The 20547-nt window shown below is 45.9% G+C and overlaps 1 protein-coding gene and 1 long non-coding RNA gene across 2 annotated transcripts; one reads left to right on the top strand and one right to left on the bottom strand.

Annotated features, from left to right (window-relative positions):
• Nucleotides 1-4134: 4134 nt before the first annotated feature.
• RPS26 (ribosomal protein S26) lies at nt 4135-9556 on the top strand. Its single transcript, XM_040425587.1, has 4 exons — nt 4135-4229; nt 4885-5062; nt 5893-6023; nt 9473-9556. The coding sequence occupies exons 1-4, from the start codon at nt 4227-4229 to the stop codon at nt 9506-9508; spliced, it is 348 nt and encodes a 115-aa protein (XP_040281521.1). The 5' UTR covers nt 4135-4226; the 3' UTR covers nt 9509-9556.
• On the bottom strand, nt 9472-19965 carry LOC120995999. The gene is made up of 4 exons (XR_005777706.1): nt 19955-19965; nt 19763-19767; nt 18523-18526; nt 9472-9601 (listed from the first exon to the last, which is right to left on the bottom strand). It is a non-coding gene; the product is annotated as an uncharacterized LOC120995999 (long non-coding RNA).
• Nucleotides 19966-20547: the final 582 nt, after the last annotated feature.

Raw genomic sequence — 20547 nt, 5'->3', positions numbered from 1 at the left:
GCTGTGGGGAGCTACAGTTCAGTGAGGGAACCATGAATGCCAACATGTACTGTGACATACTGAAGCAGGGCATGGTCCACTAACTTCGAAAACTGGGCCGCAGGGCAGTATTCCAACATGACGACCTCAAACGCAACTCCGCGACTGACCAAGCATGTCTCCCGACATAAACCCTATTGAGCATCTGTAGGGCATCCTCAAATGGAAGGTGGAGCAGCGCAAGGTCAGTAACATCCACCAGCTCCGTCATGGAGAAGTGGAAGAGGATTCCAGTGGCAACCTGTGAAGCTCTAGTGAACTCCATGCCCAAGAGAGTTAAGGCAGTGCTGGAAAATAATGGTGGCCACACAAAATATTGACACCTTGGGCACAATTTGGCCATGTTCACTTAGGGGTGTACTCACTTTTGTTGCCAGCGGTTTAGACTGGCTGTGTGTTTAGTTATTTTGAGGGCACACCAAATTTACACTGTTATACAAGCTGTACACTGACTACTTTACATTGTATCAAAGTGTCACATCTTCAGTGTTGTCCCATGAAAAGATATGATAAAATATTTACAAAAATGTGAGGGGTGTACTCACTTTTGTGAGATACTGTAAATTCCAATGACTTTGTATGATTTCAACACTTATTACAGCTGAACATATGTAGATCTGGAACGGCATAGTACGATATCCAGGGAGACCATATTTTTGCATTACCCCATTAATACGAATGGCTGTAAGTTCTTCATAGAGCATTATTTTATTGTTTCGCTTAATGACTGCTTCGAAGCAGAGGGTTGATTGTCTCCACTGTTGTGCTATACGGATACGGGCTGCCATAAGGATGTGTTGTAGAAGTTTAAAAGAAGATTATTGAGTTATAAGAGGAAGGGGGTATTTTGTTGTGTAAAAATTACAGAACAGGTGATAACTATGAGGTTGCGGGAGGCAGAGCTCAGTGGTGCACTAACATACACACTACCTCTACATTCAAAGAGGGGACTTGGGAACCTCTTGTTATCAGCATTACTGGGGTTCACCACTCCCTACACGCAGTCTGAAAAGCCTCTTCTATCCTGGGAATAGGTGATAAAATGGGATTTTTGTACTCGCCTGTAAAATCCTTTTCTTGCTACGTTCCTTGGTATAGCTGCTGCCACTAGGAGGTGACACTAAGTGAAATGTGTTAGCTCTTCCCAACAGCTATACCCCTCCTGTAGTTTGTACCCAAGCAGTAGAAGGAGTCTGGAGAAGCCAACTGAAGACAAACCATAGAACCAGAGAAAAATTCTAGATGGTTCAGAACCACCAATAGTGGGGCCCCATCAGAAAAAACTGCAAAACAAGCTGTGTCCCTCAATGAACGTAGCGAGAAAAAGTATTTTACAAGTGAGTACAAAAATCTTTTTTTCTTGCTCCTATCATTGGGGAACACAGATGACCATGCGACATTCCAAAGCAGTCCCCTAGAGAGTGAACAAAATGACTAGAACACAACCGGTAGTGCTGTTTGTAGAACCCAGCAACCGGGATATATCTACGGATGGCAAAGGAGACAACCCCTAAAAAAGGACAGACTGGTCCAAGTGACTCAAGGCCTTCATGAAAAGGAGGAAGTAGACTCGAATCGGCTGGAGACTGTTAAAAAACCAAGAGGTCTGGGTGGAGAGTGAACTGAGCTCAGAGCATGCCCTAGGTGGATAGGAGGTGAACAGATTGCCCCACGGGCAACTGTTAAATGAAAAAAAGACCAATATACCAACCAGTGACAAGACCTCAGTAGGGATACCAACAATAAGTGGAGAGACCACAGTGGGCCTCATATGGTCATGGCCACAGGAAGAATCCATCAGCCAGGTTGGAAACTCTTAGGGGGAGAAAATGTGGGACCAACCAGCGGTGGACAAAAGATATATAAATCTGGAATATAAATAAGGGGGGCAAGAGGCCCCTCTGTGCACTGGCAAGAGGAACATGAGGATCCAGTGGGGAACCCAGGAAAAATGGATCTTGCATGATACAGAGACCCATTTTGAGGAAACAGTCATGAAGTGGGCCACCACAGATAGGATCGCTCGAATGGTGCTCAGGGCACTAAGAACAGGAAAATAGGAAGGTGAAAAAGAGAAATGGTTCAGAGGGACTGGAGAACCAAGCAGTAGTCTGAAACCAGAAATCATGTCTATGGCAAATCACTTTGGAGGTGGATAGTGGAGATAGATGCAATAGGGTGTAGTTCAAAAAGCACCTTGCAGCCATATATTTTTAAGAGGGGAAAATGATGGAAGGTCCCTAAAGAAGAATGAGCCTGCATACCAATGGAATATGCACCAGTGAGGATTGACAGTCACATTAAAGAGGTTGTCCGGGATCAGAGCTGAACCCAGACATACCCATAATTTCACCAAGGCAGTCCCCCTGACTTGAGCATCAGAGCAGTTCATGCTCTCCTTTGCCCTCTTTTATTTCCAATAACACACTGCTGGGAGGAGGCTTCTGCCCAGCAGTGTGTTCGGTGACGTCACCAGCTCTGATAGGCGGGCTTTAGCACTGCCCTAGCCATTTAAAGGTCACTGCTGGGCGAAGCCTCCGCCTGGCAGCCCTAAGGAGAGCCCGGTACATCACCGGAACTCCACAAAATACCTTTGTCCTGCACTCGATGCTTAAGTCAGGGGGGCTGCCTGGGTAAAAATGGAGATATGACCAGGTTCAGCTCTGATCCCGGACAACCCCTTTAAGGATAATTCTGCTAAGAGTCCATGCACATGACCGTATTTTCTTTCCATGTCCGTTCCGTTTTGTGTTTTTTTTGCAGCCCATATGCGGAACCATTCATTTCAATGGGTCCACAAAAAAACACAGAAATTACTCCGGGTGCATTCCATTTCTGTATGTCCGCAAAAAAAATAGAACATGTCCTATTGTTGTCCGTTTAGCAGACAATGACAGGCATTGTTACAATGGATCCCCCCCCAAAAAAAAATGGGGATGTCATCTGTTTTTTTTTTTGCGGACCTCCAAATACATTCGGTCGTGTGCATGAGCCCTAACCCTGAGTATTGCGGCCCGCAAACAGCTTGAATGGGTCCGCTATCTGGAAGGTCATTCCGCATGGGATTTCTCTCCGTGCCTCCACACTGCAAAAAAAATAGAACATGTTCTATTTTTTTTGCAGTGCGGATGGATCACGGAACCATTCAAGTTGAATGGGTCTGGATCCGTCGTGGGGACCCCCAATGCACAGAACAGGTCGTCTGAATGAGCCCTTGGGGGGGGGAGATAATGACGCATTAAAACCATTTTAGCACTTGTCCAAGATTTTTAATTATCTCAGGCAACTCCTTTGAATCTTCTTAATGATCAGGCTTGCACCTCCATAGTGAACCTAATAAGAAAAGTTATCTTCTCTGTAGTTGATCCGATGACTAATGTTTCTAGGCGCGCTCCAAAGGGATGATTTTATCCTGAATCGCAGGTGACTCCCTGTCGCCCCACACAGGACAGCCAAGTAGTGGTCACTAGGGGTTACAACTGCTGGACCCCAGTAACCTGTCCAGGGCCTGTCATGTGTCCCCCAGTAAACCCAGCATGCATGTGGATCCAACACTTCCTGAACTTTATGGCGGCCATTATGGCGCATAACAGGTAGTATTTAGAGATCGCCTTGAGGTTGCATTGTCTCTTTTTTTTCTCTCTCTGTTTTTAGCCATGGCAGCGTGCACCTGCGCACTGGGAGGTGCTGACTAACCCCCTTTTCTTTGCAGAGCCCCCAGTAAATGTGATGGGGAATACAAATAAACACAAAGGGTCAACTTTACTAAAGAGTACCAAGTATCTCAAAATGAGAAGCATGTGGAGGTACAGTCCCCTGCACTTGTGGGTGCGGATACCACTTTACACAGGCGCTGGCTCTAATGTTTTCTGCAGTTGTGTCACCGCTCATCTACACAACGTGCGGGAAACATTTCCTCACTCATCCTGCGGTCACCAACACGCATGCGCGGTCCACCAATCGAATCTCTACGACGCTGACTAGCCTGAGACATTGGTCCATCCGCCACGCATGGAACATAGTACGATCTGCCAGAACTTGATTCTCGAACTTTTGTGGGTGGAGCTTACCACATCTGGCAAATTACAACACGTCCTAGCACCGTACGTCATGTCCGCCGCGGAGGGATCGCCTTTATAAGGAATGCACCGCGGTTTCCGGTCCTCTTTTCAGCCTTGCAGCCCAAGATGGTGAGGAGCGCTGCGGTGCACGGCATGGCTGGTCTCCGCCTGTTTCTTAGTTTAGTTGTCGGTTGTTCGCATCCTGGTTTATTCGTTCTCCGTTGTATTCTCCCCCTGTGCTCTTCACTCAGAGCAGCTGCTCGTTTCATACATGCCAGCATGGGAGACATGTCATAAAGGCCGCGACCACGTTCACACCCGCCCGGCTTAATATTGCCGGCTGTGCTAATACATATCCCTGCGCCGATATAATATGTAACCGCTATGACCCATAGACCTTGTTCTAGTGCAGTGGGCGGCCTCCCAGCAGTGTCCACTATGGTCACATCCACCTACCTTGACTGGACGCTCAGTGGTTTGTCCGTGTGTCATCCGTGTTCCAAAGACACAGCTCAGCTGAAAATCTAATTTCTTGAGCATCTCCTGGCAACCATCTGTGAGAACCACAGACCATACAGAGATGGCCTACGTGCTGTCTGTGCTGTTGATGGACCCATAGACTATAATGTGCTTGAGGGATCTGTTCTGTCACTGATATGTGAATAGACTCCCTGAAGTCTGTGTGGTGCCTGATTCACTGACATGTAACTGAGGCCTTACGGAAAACTTGTTTACTGCTTCCCCGTCTATGATGGCTTAACCTATGTTTTTTTTCTTAAATCAGACCAAGAAGAGGAGGAATAACGGACGCGCCAAGAAGGGCCGTGGCCATGTCCAGCCAATCCGCTGCACCAACTGTGCCCGCTGCGTGCCCAAGGACAAAGCCATCAAGAAATTTGTGATCAGGAACATTGTGGAGGCTGCGGCTGTCAGGGACATCTCTGATGCCAGTGTCTTTGATTGTAAGTTGCTGGCAGGTTATACAGAAGTCTTAAAGGGATATTCCCATCTCAGACAATGGGGTCGTATCGCTAGGTTATGCCCCCATTGTCTGATAGGTGCGGGTTCCACCACTGGGACCCGCACCTACAACGAGAATGAAGTGGGAGCGCTGTGGCTGGAGGACTCTCGATTTCCTGGCGTCCGTCCACCACCAAGCGTTGCTCCCGTAGAAGTGAATCGGAGCGCACCTCACATGCGCTGCTCATGCTACCATTAATTTCTATGGGCAGACGGCAATAGCCAAGCCGGCGCATTGCGCCCTCCATTTATTTCCCGGCTCAGTTCTCATTGTAGGTGTGGGTCCCACCGCTATCAGACAATGAGGGCATATCCTAGCGATAAGCCCCCATTGTCTGAGATGGGAAAATTCCTTTAAAGGGGTATTCCGGATGTTATAAGTTATCTCCTATTCACAGTATAGGGGATAACTATTAGATCGGTGGGGGGTCCTACCACTGGGATCCCTGAGAACACGGGCCATGTACCCCCTGCAGCCCCCCTGAAAAGAACGCTCATGCATGAGGCTTAGTACAGCACTTGGCTATCTCCAGAACTTCCATAGAAATTAATGGAACGGCCGCACGCTTGTGGGATTGGCCGCTCCGTTCTTTTCAGGTGGGCTGCAGAGGGTACGTGACCCTTATTCTCGTGATTGGTGGGGTCCCAGCGGACACCTACTAATTTAAGTTATCCCCTATCCTGTGATAACTTCATCTAACTGGAATACCCCTTTAAGTGTTTTTTTGCAATATGTGAGAATCAAATCTGAATGGTGTTTTCTCTCTTCTAGCCTATGCTCTGCCCAAATTGTACGTGAAGCTGCACTACTGCGTGAGCTGCGCTATTCACAGCAAGGTGGTCAGAAACCGTTCCCGTGAAGCTCGTAAGGATCGTACACCTCCTCCAAGGTTCAGGCCTGCGGTATGTATCTCTAGTAGTCAAGTCTTTTTGACAGTAGGTCACATTTAAGTATCCAATGGAGATCTATAAAGGGTTACAGGATTATGTCCCCTGAGCACCTGCCGGGAGCAGTTTGGGGGTTCTCTGCACTTGGTAAAAGGCTTAGGATCCATTTACACGTCCCCAAAATGGGTCCGTATCCGTTCCGCAATTTTGCGGAACTGGCGTGGACCCATTCATTTTCAATGGGGCCGGAATGTGCTGTCCGGATCCACACTTCCTTTCCGCAAAAAAAAATCGAACATGTCCTATTCTTGTCTGCAATTGCGGACAAGAAAAGGCATTTTCTCTGAGTGTGCCAGCGATGTGTGGTCTGCAAAATGCGGAACGCACATTGCCGGTGTCAGTGTTTTGCAGATCCGGACGTGTAAATGGACCCTTAAAGTGGTTTTTCCAAGTTGAATAAAAACGTAAGGCCTCATTCACACGACCGTTGTTTGGGTCTGCATCTGATCCGCATTTTCTGCCTCTGTGGACCCATTCACTTCAATGGTGCCGGAGTGCAGTCCACATCTTTCCACTCAGTTTTGTGGCGCCGCAAATTTTTTTTTCCTATTGTCTGTTTTTTCAGACTGCAAAACAGTCCTAAATGTGATAAAATAGGCCAGTCACTGTTTTTCTCCGCTGCCAGTGCTGCACTCTGGTCCTCCCTACCAGCGTTGGCTTTCCTGGCTGCAGTGTTGACATCCTGTCATGGCTGAAGCCAATCACTGGCCTGAGCAGTTATGTCCCCTACACGGTTGAAGCCAGTGATTAGCTGCATGGTGACTAGGTGTGCACAGTCCATCAGCACTGCAGGACCTTTGTATACATGTAAAACATAATCGCCACGCTTATAACTGAGTGAAAACCAAGTCGGGGGTCTGGAACATTAATTGGCTTTTTGTGACATTTTTGTGTTCACCCTGCCTGTAGTGGTACAACCTCCAGCTGAACTTATTCTGATTGAGATTTTTTTTCGGAATTGACAACTGAGTGAAGGCTCTGTTCACACTGCACTTGGGCTATATGTTGGGAGTATTTCTGTTTATACCTCCTATATATCTCATGGTATATAATGCAGTACAGTATACTTTTTGAGATGACCCATGGTGTACTCCCTGCGCTTTACTGAACAGTTATATAGAGGTATACTGGCACATACCATGCCCAAGTAGACTAAATGGACACTTTTTGGTCTCTTTCCATTAAAAATACAGAAGTCAGTCATCTGAAGTGTCTGTAAATGAGCCTTAAGGCCAGTTTACATGCACTGACTGAGCAGGTAGTGATGGGCACAGTTCCTTCCCAATAACTGCTCGTTAATGGATGTAAGAGCTGGGTGCCTCTACTATATGGGGAAGTAATGGATTCTGTAACCACTCATCCGCATACAGATTCATTGTTTCTGGGCAGCAGATCGCAGTTTACACAGCACAATCTGCTGCCCATAAATGATGCTGCATAAATTATGAATTAAAGAGGACCTTTCACCGATCCTGACATTGTGAACTAAGTATCATGACATATACAGCGGCGCCCAGGGATCTCACTGCACTTACTATTATCCCTGGGCGCTGCTCCGTTCTCCTGTTATGTCCTCCGGTATGTTCGGGGACTTGGTTATAGTAGGCGGAGACTTAGGGGACTTGGTTATAGTAGGCGGAGTCTGCCCTTGTTCTGCGGGCGTCTCCTTCTCCTAGGCTGTAGCGCTGGCCAATCGCATCGCAGAGCTCACAGCCTGGGAGAAAAAAACCTCTGCGCTGCGATTGGCCAGCGCTACAGCCTAGGAGAAGGAGACGCCCGCAGAACAAGGCCAGACTCCGCCTACTATAACCAAGTTCCCTGAACATATCGGAGCACATAACGGGAGAACAGAGCGGCGCCCAGGGATAATAGTAAGTGCAGTGAGATCCCTGGGCGCCGCTGTATATGTCATGATGCTTAGTTCACAATGTCAGGATCGGTGAAAGGTCCTCTTTAAACCGATAAAACAATCATTTGCTCGTTCATCACGTGCTCGGCGGCACACAGCCAAATAATAGTCCCATGTAAATGAGTCTCCCATGTAAGGTCTCCTTCACACGTCTGTTTTGGTCAGTGGTTTTTGAGCCAAAACCAGGTGCAGATCTTTCCCTTATATCTTTGGAGGCTTCATTCCTGGTTTTGGACTATTCACACAACCATAGGAAACAATGGTCAATTCTGGTTACAAACAAAATGCGTACCCAATATTAGGAAATTAAATAGAACAAAAATGGTGGGTGACCTTAAAAGGGAGTATTGCACCTAAACTAACCATTATAGAACACTATAACACCATGATCTGCAATACATTCCCCATATTGGAATGCTACTTACCGTATAGCTGTCCGTCGCTTATTTTCGCTAAACACTTTTATTCAATGTTAATTAGCTCTGAAGGTGCCCAGGCCCCTCATCGCTTTTCATATGAAACCCCTCTGGCCCTCCCTAGGTTCTTCAGAAATACAGCGCCATTCACAAGAACTGAACGCAGGCAGGCTATTATAGCTAAATGATAAAGTACATGGAAGATATACTATACTTGACTGTGGTATTCAGGTTACATTGCTGTGTTGGCACTTTGCGATAAAGTGGGTTTTGGGTTGCAGTTTGGGCACTCGGTCTGTAAAAGGTTCGCCATTACTGGTATATCCAGTCATCAGTTGAATATGAAGGCCACTCCATCATTTTGAGGGCTAAGCTGCTGCAGAGTTGTGGCCGCCAGACCTGAATCACTATATATTAGTGGCCACAATTTCTGTTTCAGCTCTGATTTAATCCAGCAAATGTTAAAGGGAACCTGTCGCTGGGATTTTGTGTATAGAGCTGAGGACATGGGTTGCTAGATGGCCGCTAGCACATCCGCAATACCCAGTCCCCATAGCTCTGTGTGCTTTTATTGTGTAAAAAAAAACGATTTGATACATATGCAAATTAACCTGAGATGTGTCCTGTATGTGAGATGAGTCAGGGACAGGACTCATCTCATGTTAATTTGCATATGGATCAAATCTGTTTTTTTACACACAAGCACACAGAACTATGGGGACTGGGTATTGCGGATGTGCTAGCGGCCATCTAGCAACCCATGTCCTCAGCTCTATACCAAAATCCAGGTGACAGGTTCCCTTTAATGAATGTTTGCATTGTACTAGTCCAGGCATGGCCAACCTGCGGCTCTCCAGCTGTTGCAAAACTACAACTCCCAACATGCCCAGACTGCCTACAGCTATTAGCCTACAGCAAGGCATGGTGGGAATTGTAGTTTTACAGCTGGAGAGCCACAGGTTGGCCATCCCTGTACTAGTCCATCCCAAGTGTACAAAGGTTTGTTCTTTTTATTGATTCATTGTAAATATATGCTTAAATATATTTTTTTTCTCTAACTTCTTTTTTTTTTTTTTTAGGGTGCACCTCCAAGAGCTCCCCCTAAACCGATGTAGGAAGACTGGCTAAGATGTATCTTGTCTAATAAACTGTCCAAAAGATGATGGTCTTGTGTCAGTTTCTTAATCTTCTAAATATAACCCTGTGTGCTGTGAATTTGGCCTTTCCAGTAAGCAAGTTACCATAATCAGATCCATAAATGAGCTGACAGAAAAGACAAGCTTTCATTTGTTTTGGCCTCCTGTTAATAAGACTAACACAATCTAAGTAATGGTAACATACAGTTAGCAAGGGACGCTTGTTTTGCTTAACTTTATCAAATATTTCCATATACAATGGTAAATGAGACAGAATATTCATATCAGTTTATTAGATGTTGCATAAAATCCTTTGGTCCATTCATAGCAGCAGCAGGCCATGCATAACAGCTTAGCTCACCAGAGATGGGCTGTTAACCCCTTTATATAGGGTGACACTCATTATGGAATACACATAATCATAATACAATTAAATGGGTTCTGCAGTTTTTTTTAACTGATCTATCCTCTGGATAGATAATCTGATCGGCGGTGGTCCGACACCTGGGACCCCTGCCGATCAGCTGTCTGAGAAGGCAGTGGCAGTAGCGCCGCGGCCTTCTCGCTGTTTACCGCAGGCCCAGTGATGTCATGACTAGTATCAATGGCCTGGGCAGGGCTAAGCTCTGTTCACTTGAATGGAGTTTAGCCCTGCCCAGGCCATTGATAATAGTCGTGACGTCACTGGGCCTGCGGTAAACAGCGAGAAGGCCACGGCGCTACTGCCAGCATCTCTGCCTTCTCAAACAGCTGATCGGCAGGGGTCCCGGGTGTTCGGTCCCTGCCGATCAGATGCTGATGATCTATCCAGAGGATAATCAGTTTAAAAAAAAACTGCAGAACACCTTTAACATTAACCAGGGTGGATTTGATTTAAATCAAACCGATTTAAATCACTAGTCAGTAAGGCTTGATTTAAATCATAGTTTTTTACATAAAGATTCATATTTGGACAATTTTTCTGTTGTACTTAGGAAGGAGAAAAATAATCATTACCTTAATAACAATTTAAATAGGATTTATTCAACTGAAACAATAACATTACAGCATATTATTTGCTTAAACATCCATGTTAACTAATTTGGCTAAAGAAAATATATATTTTAATAAACTTAGACTGTCAGCCCAGCCTACACAAGAAAAGCTGAATAATGTCCTCTGTAGCTCACTCGTTATCTTCTATGTTCATAATCTGGAAAAGAAAAACAAGCTTTCCTGCTTTATCGGGACCCAAACGATTTCTCAATTTAGAATGAATGAGTCCAAAGGAAGAGAATATTCTTTAAACGCCCGCAGAAGAAGCTACTGCTGTTAAAAGTGAAATCATTACTTGAACAGTCTCTAAATCCAAGTGCTTAAGTGACTTCCGCCAGTTCACTGGTGTGACTTTCTTTAAAATATCTTCAGCAAACATATATTTCTTGAATGGTTCCCCCTTGGCTTTGAAGTTCATTATAGTTGGCATTACAGATGGATGATTGCTGGATACCCATGTCATAGCTAACTCCTCTTCCTCAGCACTTAAGTTTTGACCCTGATACTGGATATTGACAATATTATATATAATATTCTCAACTCTTTTCATGTTATAAATTCAGTTTTGAGAACTCCAAAATTAAACCAAGCATCTGTGATCATATCTTGTAGGCAGAGAAACTACCCAGTAATCTTACAAAAACTTCTGGAAGAGCATGACAATGTGAATGGATTAATGGAATTTAACAAAAAATTAAACATATACAGCCTTATTCTACATAATTAAAAAGTAATCTTTATTTCATAATGAAATAACCTTTGGATGGTAATATATTTTCCTCAAAAAGCATTTTATATTAAAACTGATTTTTTTAAAAAAAACTCATTGATTTTTATCCACCCTGACATTAACAGTCCTTTGCATACTTGAGAAAGGGGTCTTGCCCCTGAACTGGTGCAGGTGGTGTGCACCACGCCATGTCCATCTGTTGTGAGCCAAGCTATATATGTCCTGCTGCTGCGATGAATGGACTAAAGGATTTGATGGAACATCTAATGTACTGGTATGAATATACTGTCATTTACTTTTGTATATAGAAAAGTACACAATAGAAAGTTTTTCAGTATAAGCATCCCTTGCTGTTTCTAGAGGCGATTCATGTAAAGGGTCAGCAGGTCCTAAGTGCAAGAAGTTACAGCAGCTGGCCATTGGGAGGTGCCTGGATAGTATTGAATGTTACCGATCAGTTAAGCTTGATTTTACATGGCCCCACAAGTGCTCATTCTTTGTAATCTGCCCTTCTAAAGGTGCCGCAGATCACCCAATGAACAAGCAAAGGCGCTTAGGTGAAATGATCGGAGGTGCAGATTCCTCAATCATCATTCCCGGGCAGCAGATCATTCTGAGTAAACAGCTTTCTGCTGCCCAGGAACAATGATTTTGTATGAGGACTAGTTATAGTAGAAATTACTCACCTAAAGAATTATTAGGAACACCATACTAATATGGTGTTGGACCCCCATTTGCCTTCAGAACTGCCTTAATTCTACGTGGCATTGATTCAACAAGGTGCTGATAGCATTCTTTAGAAATGTTGGCCCATATTGATAGGATAGCATCTTGCAGTTGATGGAGATTTGAGGGATGCACATCCAGGGCACAAAGCTCCCGTTCCACCACATCCCAAAGATGCTCTATTGGGTTGAGATCTGGTGACTGGGGGCCATTTTAGTACAGTGAACACATTGTCATGTTCAAGAAACCAATTTGAAATGATTCGAGCTTTGTGACATGGTGCATTACCCTGCTGGAAGTAGCCATCAGAGGATGGATACATGTTCTCATTCTGTTTACGCCAAATTCGGACTCTACCATTTGAATGTCTCAACAGAAATCGAGACTCATCAGATCAGGCAACATTTTTCCAGTCTTCAACAGTCCAATTTTGGTGAGCTCGTGCAAATTGTAGCCTCTTTTCCCTATTTGTAGTGGAGATGAGTGGTACCCGGTGGGGTCTTCTGCTGTTGTAGCCCATCCGCCTCAAGGTTGTGCGTGTTGTGGCTTCACAAATGCTTTGCTGCATACCTCGGTTGTAACGAGTGGTTATTTCAGTCAACGTTGCTCTTCTATCAGCTTGAATCAGTCGGCCCATTCTCCTCTGACCTCTAGCATCCACAAGGCATTTTCGCCCACAGGACTGCCGCATACTGGATGTTTTTCCCTTTGCACACCATTCTTTGTAAACCCTAGAAATGGTTGTGCGTGAAAATCCCAGTAACTGAGCAGATTGGGAAATACTCAGACAGGCCCGTCTGGCACCAACAACCATGCCACGCTCAAAATTGCTTAAGACTGGGTTCACACGAGCGTGTCCGGATTAGTTCCGGATGCGTCCCGGTGTGTTGCGGCAAACCCGCGCGAGTAGGAATGCAATTGCAGTCAGTTTTGACTGCGATTGCGTTCCGATGTTCAGTTTTTATCGCGCGTGTGCAATGTGTTTTGCACGCGCGTGATAAAAAACCGACTGTGGTACCCAGACCCGAACTTCTTCACTGAAGTTCAGGTTTGGGTTCGGTGTTGTGTAGATGTTATTATTTTCCCTTATAACATGGTTATAAGGGAAAATAATAGCATTCTGAAAACAGAATGCTTAGTAAGTGATCAATTGAGGGTTAAAAAAAATTAACTCACCTTCTCCTCTTGTTCGCGTAGTTCTCCCGGTCTTTAGTTCTTTAAAAGATGAACTATGGGCTAAAGGACCTTTGGTGACGTCAGATCACATGCTCCAATCACTTGGTCCATCACCGCGGTGATGTACCATGTGATCTGACGTCACCAAAGGTCCTTTAGCCCATAGTTCATCTTTTGAGAAGTAAAGAAGAGACAGGGAGCTACGCGAACAAGAGGAGAAGGTGAGTTAATTTTTTTATTTTTTTTTTAACCCTCAATTGATCACCTACTAAGCATTCTGTATTCAGAATGCTATTATTTTCCCTTACAACCATGCGTGAAAATCGCACCGCATCCGCACTTGCTTGCGGATGCTTGCGATTTTCACGCAACCCCATTCACTTCTATGGGGCCTGCGTTGCGTGAAAAACGCAGAATATAGAGCATGCTGCGATTTTCACGCAACGCATAAGTGATGCGTGAAAATCATCGCTCATCTGAACAGCCCCATTGAAATGAATGGGTCCAGATTCAGTGCGGGTGCAATGCGTTCACCTACCGCATTGCACCCGCGCGGAAATCTCGCCCGTGTGAAAGGGGCCTAAATCACCTTTCTTTCCTATTCTGACATTCAGTTTGGAGTTCAGGAGATTGTCTTGACCAGGACCACACCCCTAAATGCATTGAAGCAACTGCCATGTGATTGGTTGACTAGATAATTGCATTAATGAGAAATAGAACAGGTGTTCCTAATAATTCTTTAGGTGAGTGTATGTGTGAACTGGGTATCTTAAAACATAGCTTTTACTAAATCTATTAAAATAGGTATAACACCACTTAGTGGGAGACAACAAACATGCATACAGTAGCTCCACTAACTGTAAATCACATCAATAGTGAAAAAATGGGTGGATCTTACCACGTCTTGTGGGAGGATCCACATCTAGTGGAGATAGGTCCTTGTGGAAGGTGGCAGAAGGACACTGGTGACCGAAGTGCTTGTGTCTGGCAGCTGGATTGAACTCCTATTAGGCCCTAGTATTTTATTCCCTACCTGAAGGAGGGCTAGGGGCTGATCTTATCACCTGTCTAACAGACACAGAGCACCCGCCCCGACAGGGGCGACCCCATACGGAACCTTTCCCTCTGTATGGGCCTAATACTAAATTTACCCTGCTTACAAAGCCCTACATGCCATGTTTCATTCTTATTTGCCAGAAATCATCAGGGGACTTCACACAATATTCAGGGTTAACTAAAAAGGAAAATACAAAAGTACACAAAGTGTTGGTCACTCACACTCCTGAGTGTCAGATGTTATATAGCAAAGTACTCAGATTGTCTACTTACTAGAATGGAAGGTAATTTGCCGCCGTATTCTATAGATGGATAGTCAGTGGGTCATATCCATGCTGAATTCAGGGAAGTGTCCCATATCAGCCTGTGTCTCACCGCAAGTAGTGGTAATTTGGGAGAGAAACTGATATTAGTCACCCCCCCTCTATATACCCCAAGACCGGCTGGCTAAACCCCTCAATCACCTGCCTCACCTGGCTGTAGTGGCGCGAGTGCCTTTCTCCGCCTGTGGAACGCACGCCGCCTGCGTTCCACCAGACCGGAAGTAGGGATCATGTGGTCGGGCTTGCCGGAAGTGAGGTAGGGACCTGCGTCTAAGAGTCGCCCGCTGCTTAGCAACGCTACGACTCCCACACACAGGACCTGTAGGTGCCGCAAATGATATCTTGACAGCTGGTAACCGAATGCCGAGTCGCTTGAATGGATTTCATTTAACAGGATAGCCGAATACATTTAGAAACACGGGTCAGTTAGCACATACAGAAAAAAATACAAAGAGGCAGATCATTAAGTATGCTTATCACAAAGTGGCTAATAAAGAGGAGGCATCATAAGTGAGACAATCTCCACTTGTCTTAGGGGTAGCTACACGACAGCTGCTTATTCGATCTCAAGAGGGGCCTTATAGGACAAGATGGCTATCATAGCCTTTATTTATATGAAACAACTAAAACTCAGTTGTTCATTTAATCCTTGGGGGTGGACGGTCTTGAGGTGAAAGATCCATTTCCCCTCACACTGGAGGATCCTATCCAGGTCCCCCCGTCTCACCCCCGGCTTAACCCTCTCAATACCCATGAACGAAAGGCAATCTACCCTCCCTCCATGTTCAGCTCTAACATGTCGTGAAACAGAAGTAGTTGTTTCATATAAATAAAGGCTATGATAGCCATCTTGTCCTATAAGGCCCCTCTTGAGATTGAATAAGCAGCTGTCGTGTAGCTACCCCTAAGTGGAGATTGTCTCACTTATGATGCCTTCTCTTTATTAGCCACTTAATGATCTGCCTCTTTGTATTTTTTTCTGTATGTGCTAACTGACCCGTGTTTCTAAACTATTCGGCTATCCTGTTAAATGAAATCCATTCAAGCGACTCTGCATTCATTTACCAGCTGTCAAGATATCATTTGCGGCACCTACAGGTCCTGTGTGTGGGAGTCGTAGCGTTGCTAAGCAGCGGGCGACTCTTAGACGCAGGTCCCTACCTCACTTCCGGCAAGCCCGACCACATGATCCCTACTTCCGGTCTAGTGGAACACGGGCGGCGTGCGTTCCACAGGCGGAGAAAGGCACTCGCGCCACTACAGCCAGGTGATTGAGGCGTTTAACCAGCCGGTCTTGGGGTATATAGAGGGGGGGGGGGTGACTAATATCAGTTTCTCTCCCAAATTACCACTACTTGCGGTGAGACACAGGCTGATATGGGACACTTCCCTGAATTCAGCATGGATATGACCCACTGACTATCCATCTATAGAATACGGCGGCAAATTACCTTCCATTCTAGTAAGTAGACAATCTGAGTACTTTGCTATATAACATCTGACACTCAGGAGTGTGAGTGACCAACACTTTGTGTACGTTTGTATTTTCCTTTTTAGTTAACCCTTAATATTCTGTGAAGTCCCCTGATGATTTCTGGCAAATAAGAATGAAACATGGCATGTAGGGCTTTGTAAGCAGGGTAAATTTAGTATTAGGCCCATACAGAGGGAAAGGCTCCGTATGGGGTCGCCCCTGTCGGGGCGGGTGCTCTGTGTCTGTTAGGCAGGTGATAAGATCAGCCCCTAGCCCTCCTTCAGGTAGGGAATAAAATACTAGGGCCTAATAGGAGTTCAATCCAGCTGCCAGACACAAGCACTTCAGTCACCTGTGTCCTTCTGCCACCTTCCACAAGGACCTATCTCCACTAGATGTGGATCCTCCCACAAGACGTGGTAAGATCCACCCATTTTTTCACTATTGATGTGATTTACAGTTAGTGGAGCTACTGTATGTATGTTTGTTGTCTCCCACTAAGTGGTGTAATACCTATTTTAATAGATTTAGTAAAAGCCATGTTTTAAGATACCCAGTTCACATATAATTTCTGCTCAATTTGGGTGTGACCTTATACTGCCATACACTCATTACCGTGTGGCGGTATAATCAATACTTTGACTAGTTATAGTAGCAGCTAGTGCTCATCCTCATACCGTGGAGGTGATCGCTGCATGCAAATCTGTAAGTTCAAGTCCACTTAATGGGGTTGTCTGCTTTTTACTTTCCATGACCAATCCTCAGGATAGACCATCAATGTTGGGGGTTCTGACTCCCAGCACCTCCAGGTATATGAGCACTGCCTTCTCGGCTTTGTTTACCTGCTCACCACAGCAGTTGCAGTGCTGAAGCAGATGTAATTACAAGTACGGCGTCCCCATTCACTTTTATGGGACAGCTCCGTCTGCTGAGGCAAGCAGGTGAGCAGAGAAGGCGCAGCGCTGGTAGGAGTGCTGCCTTCTACTTGAACGGCTGATCAAGATTGACCTGAGAATAGATCTATAGTAAAAAGCGGACGACACCTTTAAAAGCCGGAATAATTCCTTCCTGACAAGCAGCTGCTCCTTGCATGCACCATTACCATCTCTAAGTAGGCTCAGTGTAGTTCTATAGTCTATAACATGACCATATGCACAAGCCCTAATGGATAATTCACACATCTATACTACTGCAGATCATTTATATGGTCAAGAACCAAACCCTTGTGGGCGTGGCCAACTGCCGACATGGCCGGACGCGTTTGAGCGCTGCGCCGACTCCCGCTGATTATCCTGAGCGATCCTAGCTATTATAGTATTAGCTGACACCCCCGGATAGTGCCCCGACATACCCTGTGGCAGCAGGACCGCACCATGAGCCCCAGTAAAGCCCAAGCTGCGGCGGAACGCCTCAAGTTATACGCCAGGCAAGAGGCTCAACATGGTGCCGCTCCTTCCTCTCCTACACCGCAGACCAGAGGGCAGGCGGCGCAGCAGTCTGAAGAAGTGCCAGAAGTCACCCTGCAGTCATCGCATGAGCGGCTGATGGCGGCGATTACAGGCTGCCAATCATCTCTTACTGGTAAGATAGAGGAGGTGAGGGTTAATTTGGGACTTCTGCGCCATGATGTGCAGCAGCTAAGAGAGAGGACCAGGCTCACTGAGGAGAGGATCTCTGAGCTGGAGGACAACACGAGAATACTGCCGGACAGGATTACAGATGTGGAACGTGCTGTGGACTCTCTGAAACAAAAATGTGACGATTTGGAGAATCGTGCACGCCGCAATAATGTGAGAATTCTAGGGATGCCGGAGAGATCGGAGGGTGCCGATCCAGCAGCCTTCTTGGAGGGTTGGTTTAAATCCATTTTCCCTGAGGCATCCTTTTCAAAGGCATACGCAGTGGAGAGAGCGCACAGGGTGCCGATCAGGGCACCACCTCCGGGTGCGCCTCCTAGACCCTTGCTGGCTCGCCTGTTTAATTGGAGAGACAGGATAAAGCAAAACATAACCTTGGGATCTGCAAATATATCCCTATATCCTGATTTTTCGGCAGATCTACAGAAGAAGAGAGCGACCTTTGTCAGCATTAAGAAACGTCTACGTGACTGTAACATCCAGTACTCCATGGCCTATCCAGCTCGCCTGAGAGTGGTCGACGGCGGGAAATCGCTTTTCTTCTCCAGTCCCAGAGAAGCTGAAGACTGGATCTCTGTGAGGCCAAGAAGATTACCTCCCAGATAAACTGCATCGCGTTTTCCAAAGGGTCATGCTTGCCTGTTTTAACTCCGGGACTGTTATAGTTATAGGCGCAGTATGCTGCCTAGCGCCACTGGCATGCAATCTGAATGGTATTACTTATTGTTCTTATGTTTAAATGGTTTATAGGCACTGTCTTATGGGATATAGCATTGCATTTTGTCACTACTTAATATGCTACTGCGGGGGGGGGGGGGGGGGGGGTGGTCCACTACCAGTCTCAGTTTTCCACCTATCTACACTAGTCAGGTCCCCCGAGCATATGGCCACTATAGTTAACTACTTGTTCACGGTTCTATGTTTAAGAGTCTGGGTACCTTTGTACTGCTATCAGTTATGTTCTATTGTTGAGGATTAGTATGAATATGCAACTATCATGGGGCTTGCAGCTTGCATTACTTGTATGGTGGGTCACGACTTAGTAGTGAGTTATTATCTCATACTGTTAATTGAGCCAAATGGCGACCATTAAGGTAATGTCCTGGAACATGAGGGGGCTAGGAGGCCTTAGGAAACGTATGGCGGTATTTGCGCATATATGAAAGTATGTTCCTCACGTTCTAGGATTGCAAGAAACAAACTTAACAAAAGACACAGGAGGGAGAGTTAATAAGCCCTGGGTGCAATGGGTGGAGAATGCATATGGAACTACATACTCTAGGGGAGTGTCACTGTTAATCCATCGTACAGTCAGATGGGAACCACACCAGTGTTGTGTCTGACCCCGAGGGGAGATATATTTTTGCCTATGCACACGCCAAACGGTATCCCTTATGTTGTGTTGAACCTGTATAATCCTCCACCAGCTAACCTTTCATTGTTACAGGCAGCGGCGGGTTTTGCAGCCCAGTTTCCTGCAGCGAGGGTCATATGTATGGGCGATTTCAACATGGTACTGGACGAATCTTTAGACAGATTCCATAATCCATCACAGAACGTTAGTGTTAGATCGTCTGGCACCATCTTGGCGAGATTTGTATCTGAGATAGGATGGCTGGATATGTGGAGGGAAAAAAACCTAGCCCAATTGGTATATTCTTGCTTTACCCCCTCCAAGGGGGCACTCTCGAGGATTTCTTACATGTTTGGTACAGTGAATACTCATATGTCGTTGCAAGACATACATTATGGTGCGCAGGGTCCTTCTGATCATGCGCCTATTATAGCGCTGGCCGTTACGTCAGACATGAACCTGCGTACAACTAAGAGGCGCATTCACCCGTTTTGGTTGTCGTTAATGAGTATAAATGACCGTGTCCCAGATCAACTCCGGGTGTTTTTGGAGATTAATGGAGTGGATAATAACGTTTCTCTACTGTGGGATACCTTGAAGGCCTTTCTGCGTGGCTGTCTTCAGTCCTCTATCTCATATACAAAAAGGTCTACGCAACGTAGGGAAGAGGAATTGGAGGAGCTCTGCAGGAATGCGGAAAGAACATATATTTCTGACCCAACAGAGGCTAATAGGGTAGATTGGATGTTAAAAGGGAGATCGTATATGGACCATCTTAAAGAGAAAGGGGATCGTAAACTTTTATTCCTGCAGCAGCAGTCGTTTGAACAGGGTAATAAAACTGGGAAAGTATTAGCGCAGGTAGTAAACAGAAATAATAGGGCCCCCCCTGTATTGCGCATTGCTAGCGTCACTGGTGATGTGATAGATGAGCCAGCAGGGATTTTAGATAGATTTAATGAGTTCTATCGAGATCTGTACAGATCTGTGGCTCAGTATACTGACGCCGAATTGAGGGAGTATATGCAGGAGGTGACACATCCCCAATTGTCAGTCCCAGATAGGGAGCTCCTGGATGAGGAAATTTCACTTGAAGAGATTGAGGAGGCTGTCAAACGGCTAGCCTCAGGCAAATCCCCAGGTCCGGATGGGATCCCGCTGGAGGTCTATTCGAAATACATAGACATACTTGCTCCTCAGCTGCTTATAGTGTATTCTAAAGCCCTGGAGAGTGGTTTCCTCCCTGATTCATTATATGAAGCCTCTATTGTTATACTGTTAAAACCGGATAAACGGGGGCGTGGCCTGAGCATGGTCGTGTGAGCAGCTAACGTTCTGAGCTCCCGGACCCTGGGCCCGATTACCTGCCTTTACCATCCCTGCTGCGGTTCGCATCTTCTCAGAAGGGCGCTTTGTCCCGGCGGAACCGCAGATATCGCGGCATTTTTCCCCACAACAGTCTCTGGCTTCACCCTCCGGCGCTTCCAAGATGGCGCCGATGGACGGG

This window comes from Bufo bufo, chromosome 3, assembly GCF_905171765.1.
Source record: "Bufo bufo chromosome 3, aBufBuf1.1, whole genome shotgun sequence".
In the NCBI taxonomy this organism is placed as follows: domain Eukaryota; kingdom Metazoa; phylum Chordata; class Amphibia; order Anura; family Bufonidae; genus Bufo; species Bufo bufo.
Note: the sequence above shows the minus strand (reverse complement) of the source record. Positions and strands in the feature narration are given on the sequence as shown.

Excerpts from the sequence above, each read along its gene's own strand:
- RPS26 (XM_040425587.1), top strand. Across the intron at positions 5,063-5,892 it reads TGATGCCAGTGTCTTTGATT|CCTATGCTCTGCCCAAATTG; the intron begins GTAAGTTGCTGG and ends TCTCTCTTCTAG. Across the intron at positions 6,024-9,472 it reads CTCCAAGGTTCAGGCCTGCG|GGTGCACCTCCAAGAGCTCC; the intron begins GTATGTATCTCT and ends TTTTTTTTTTAG.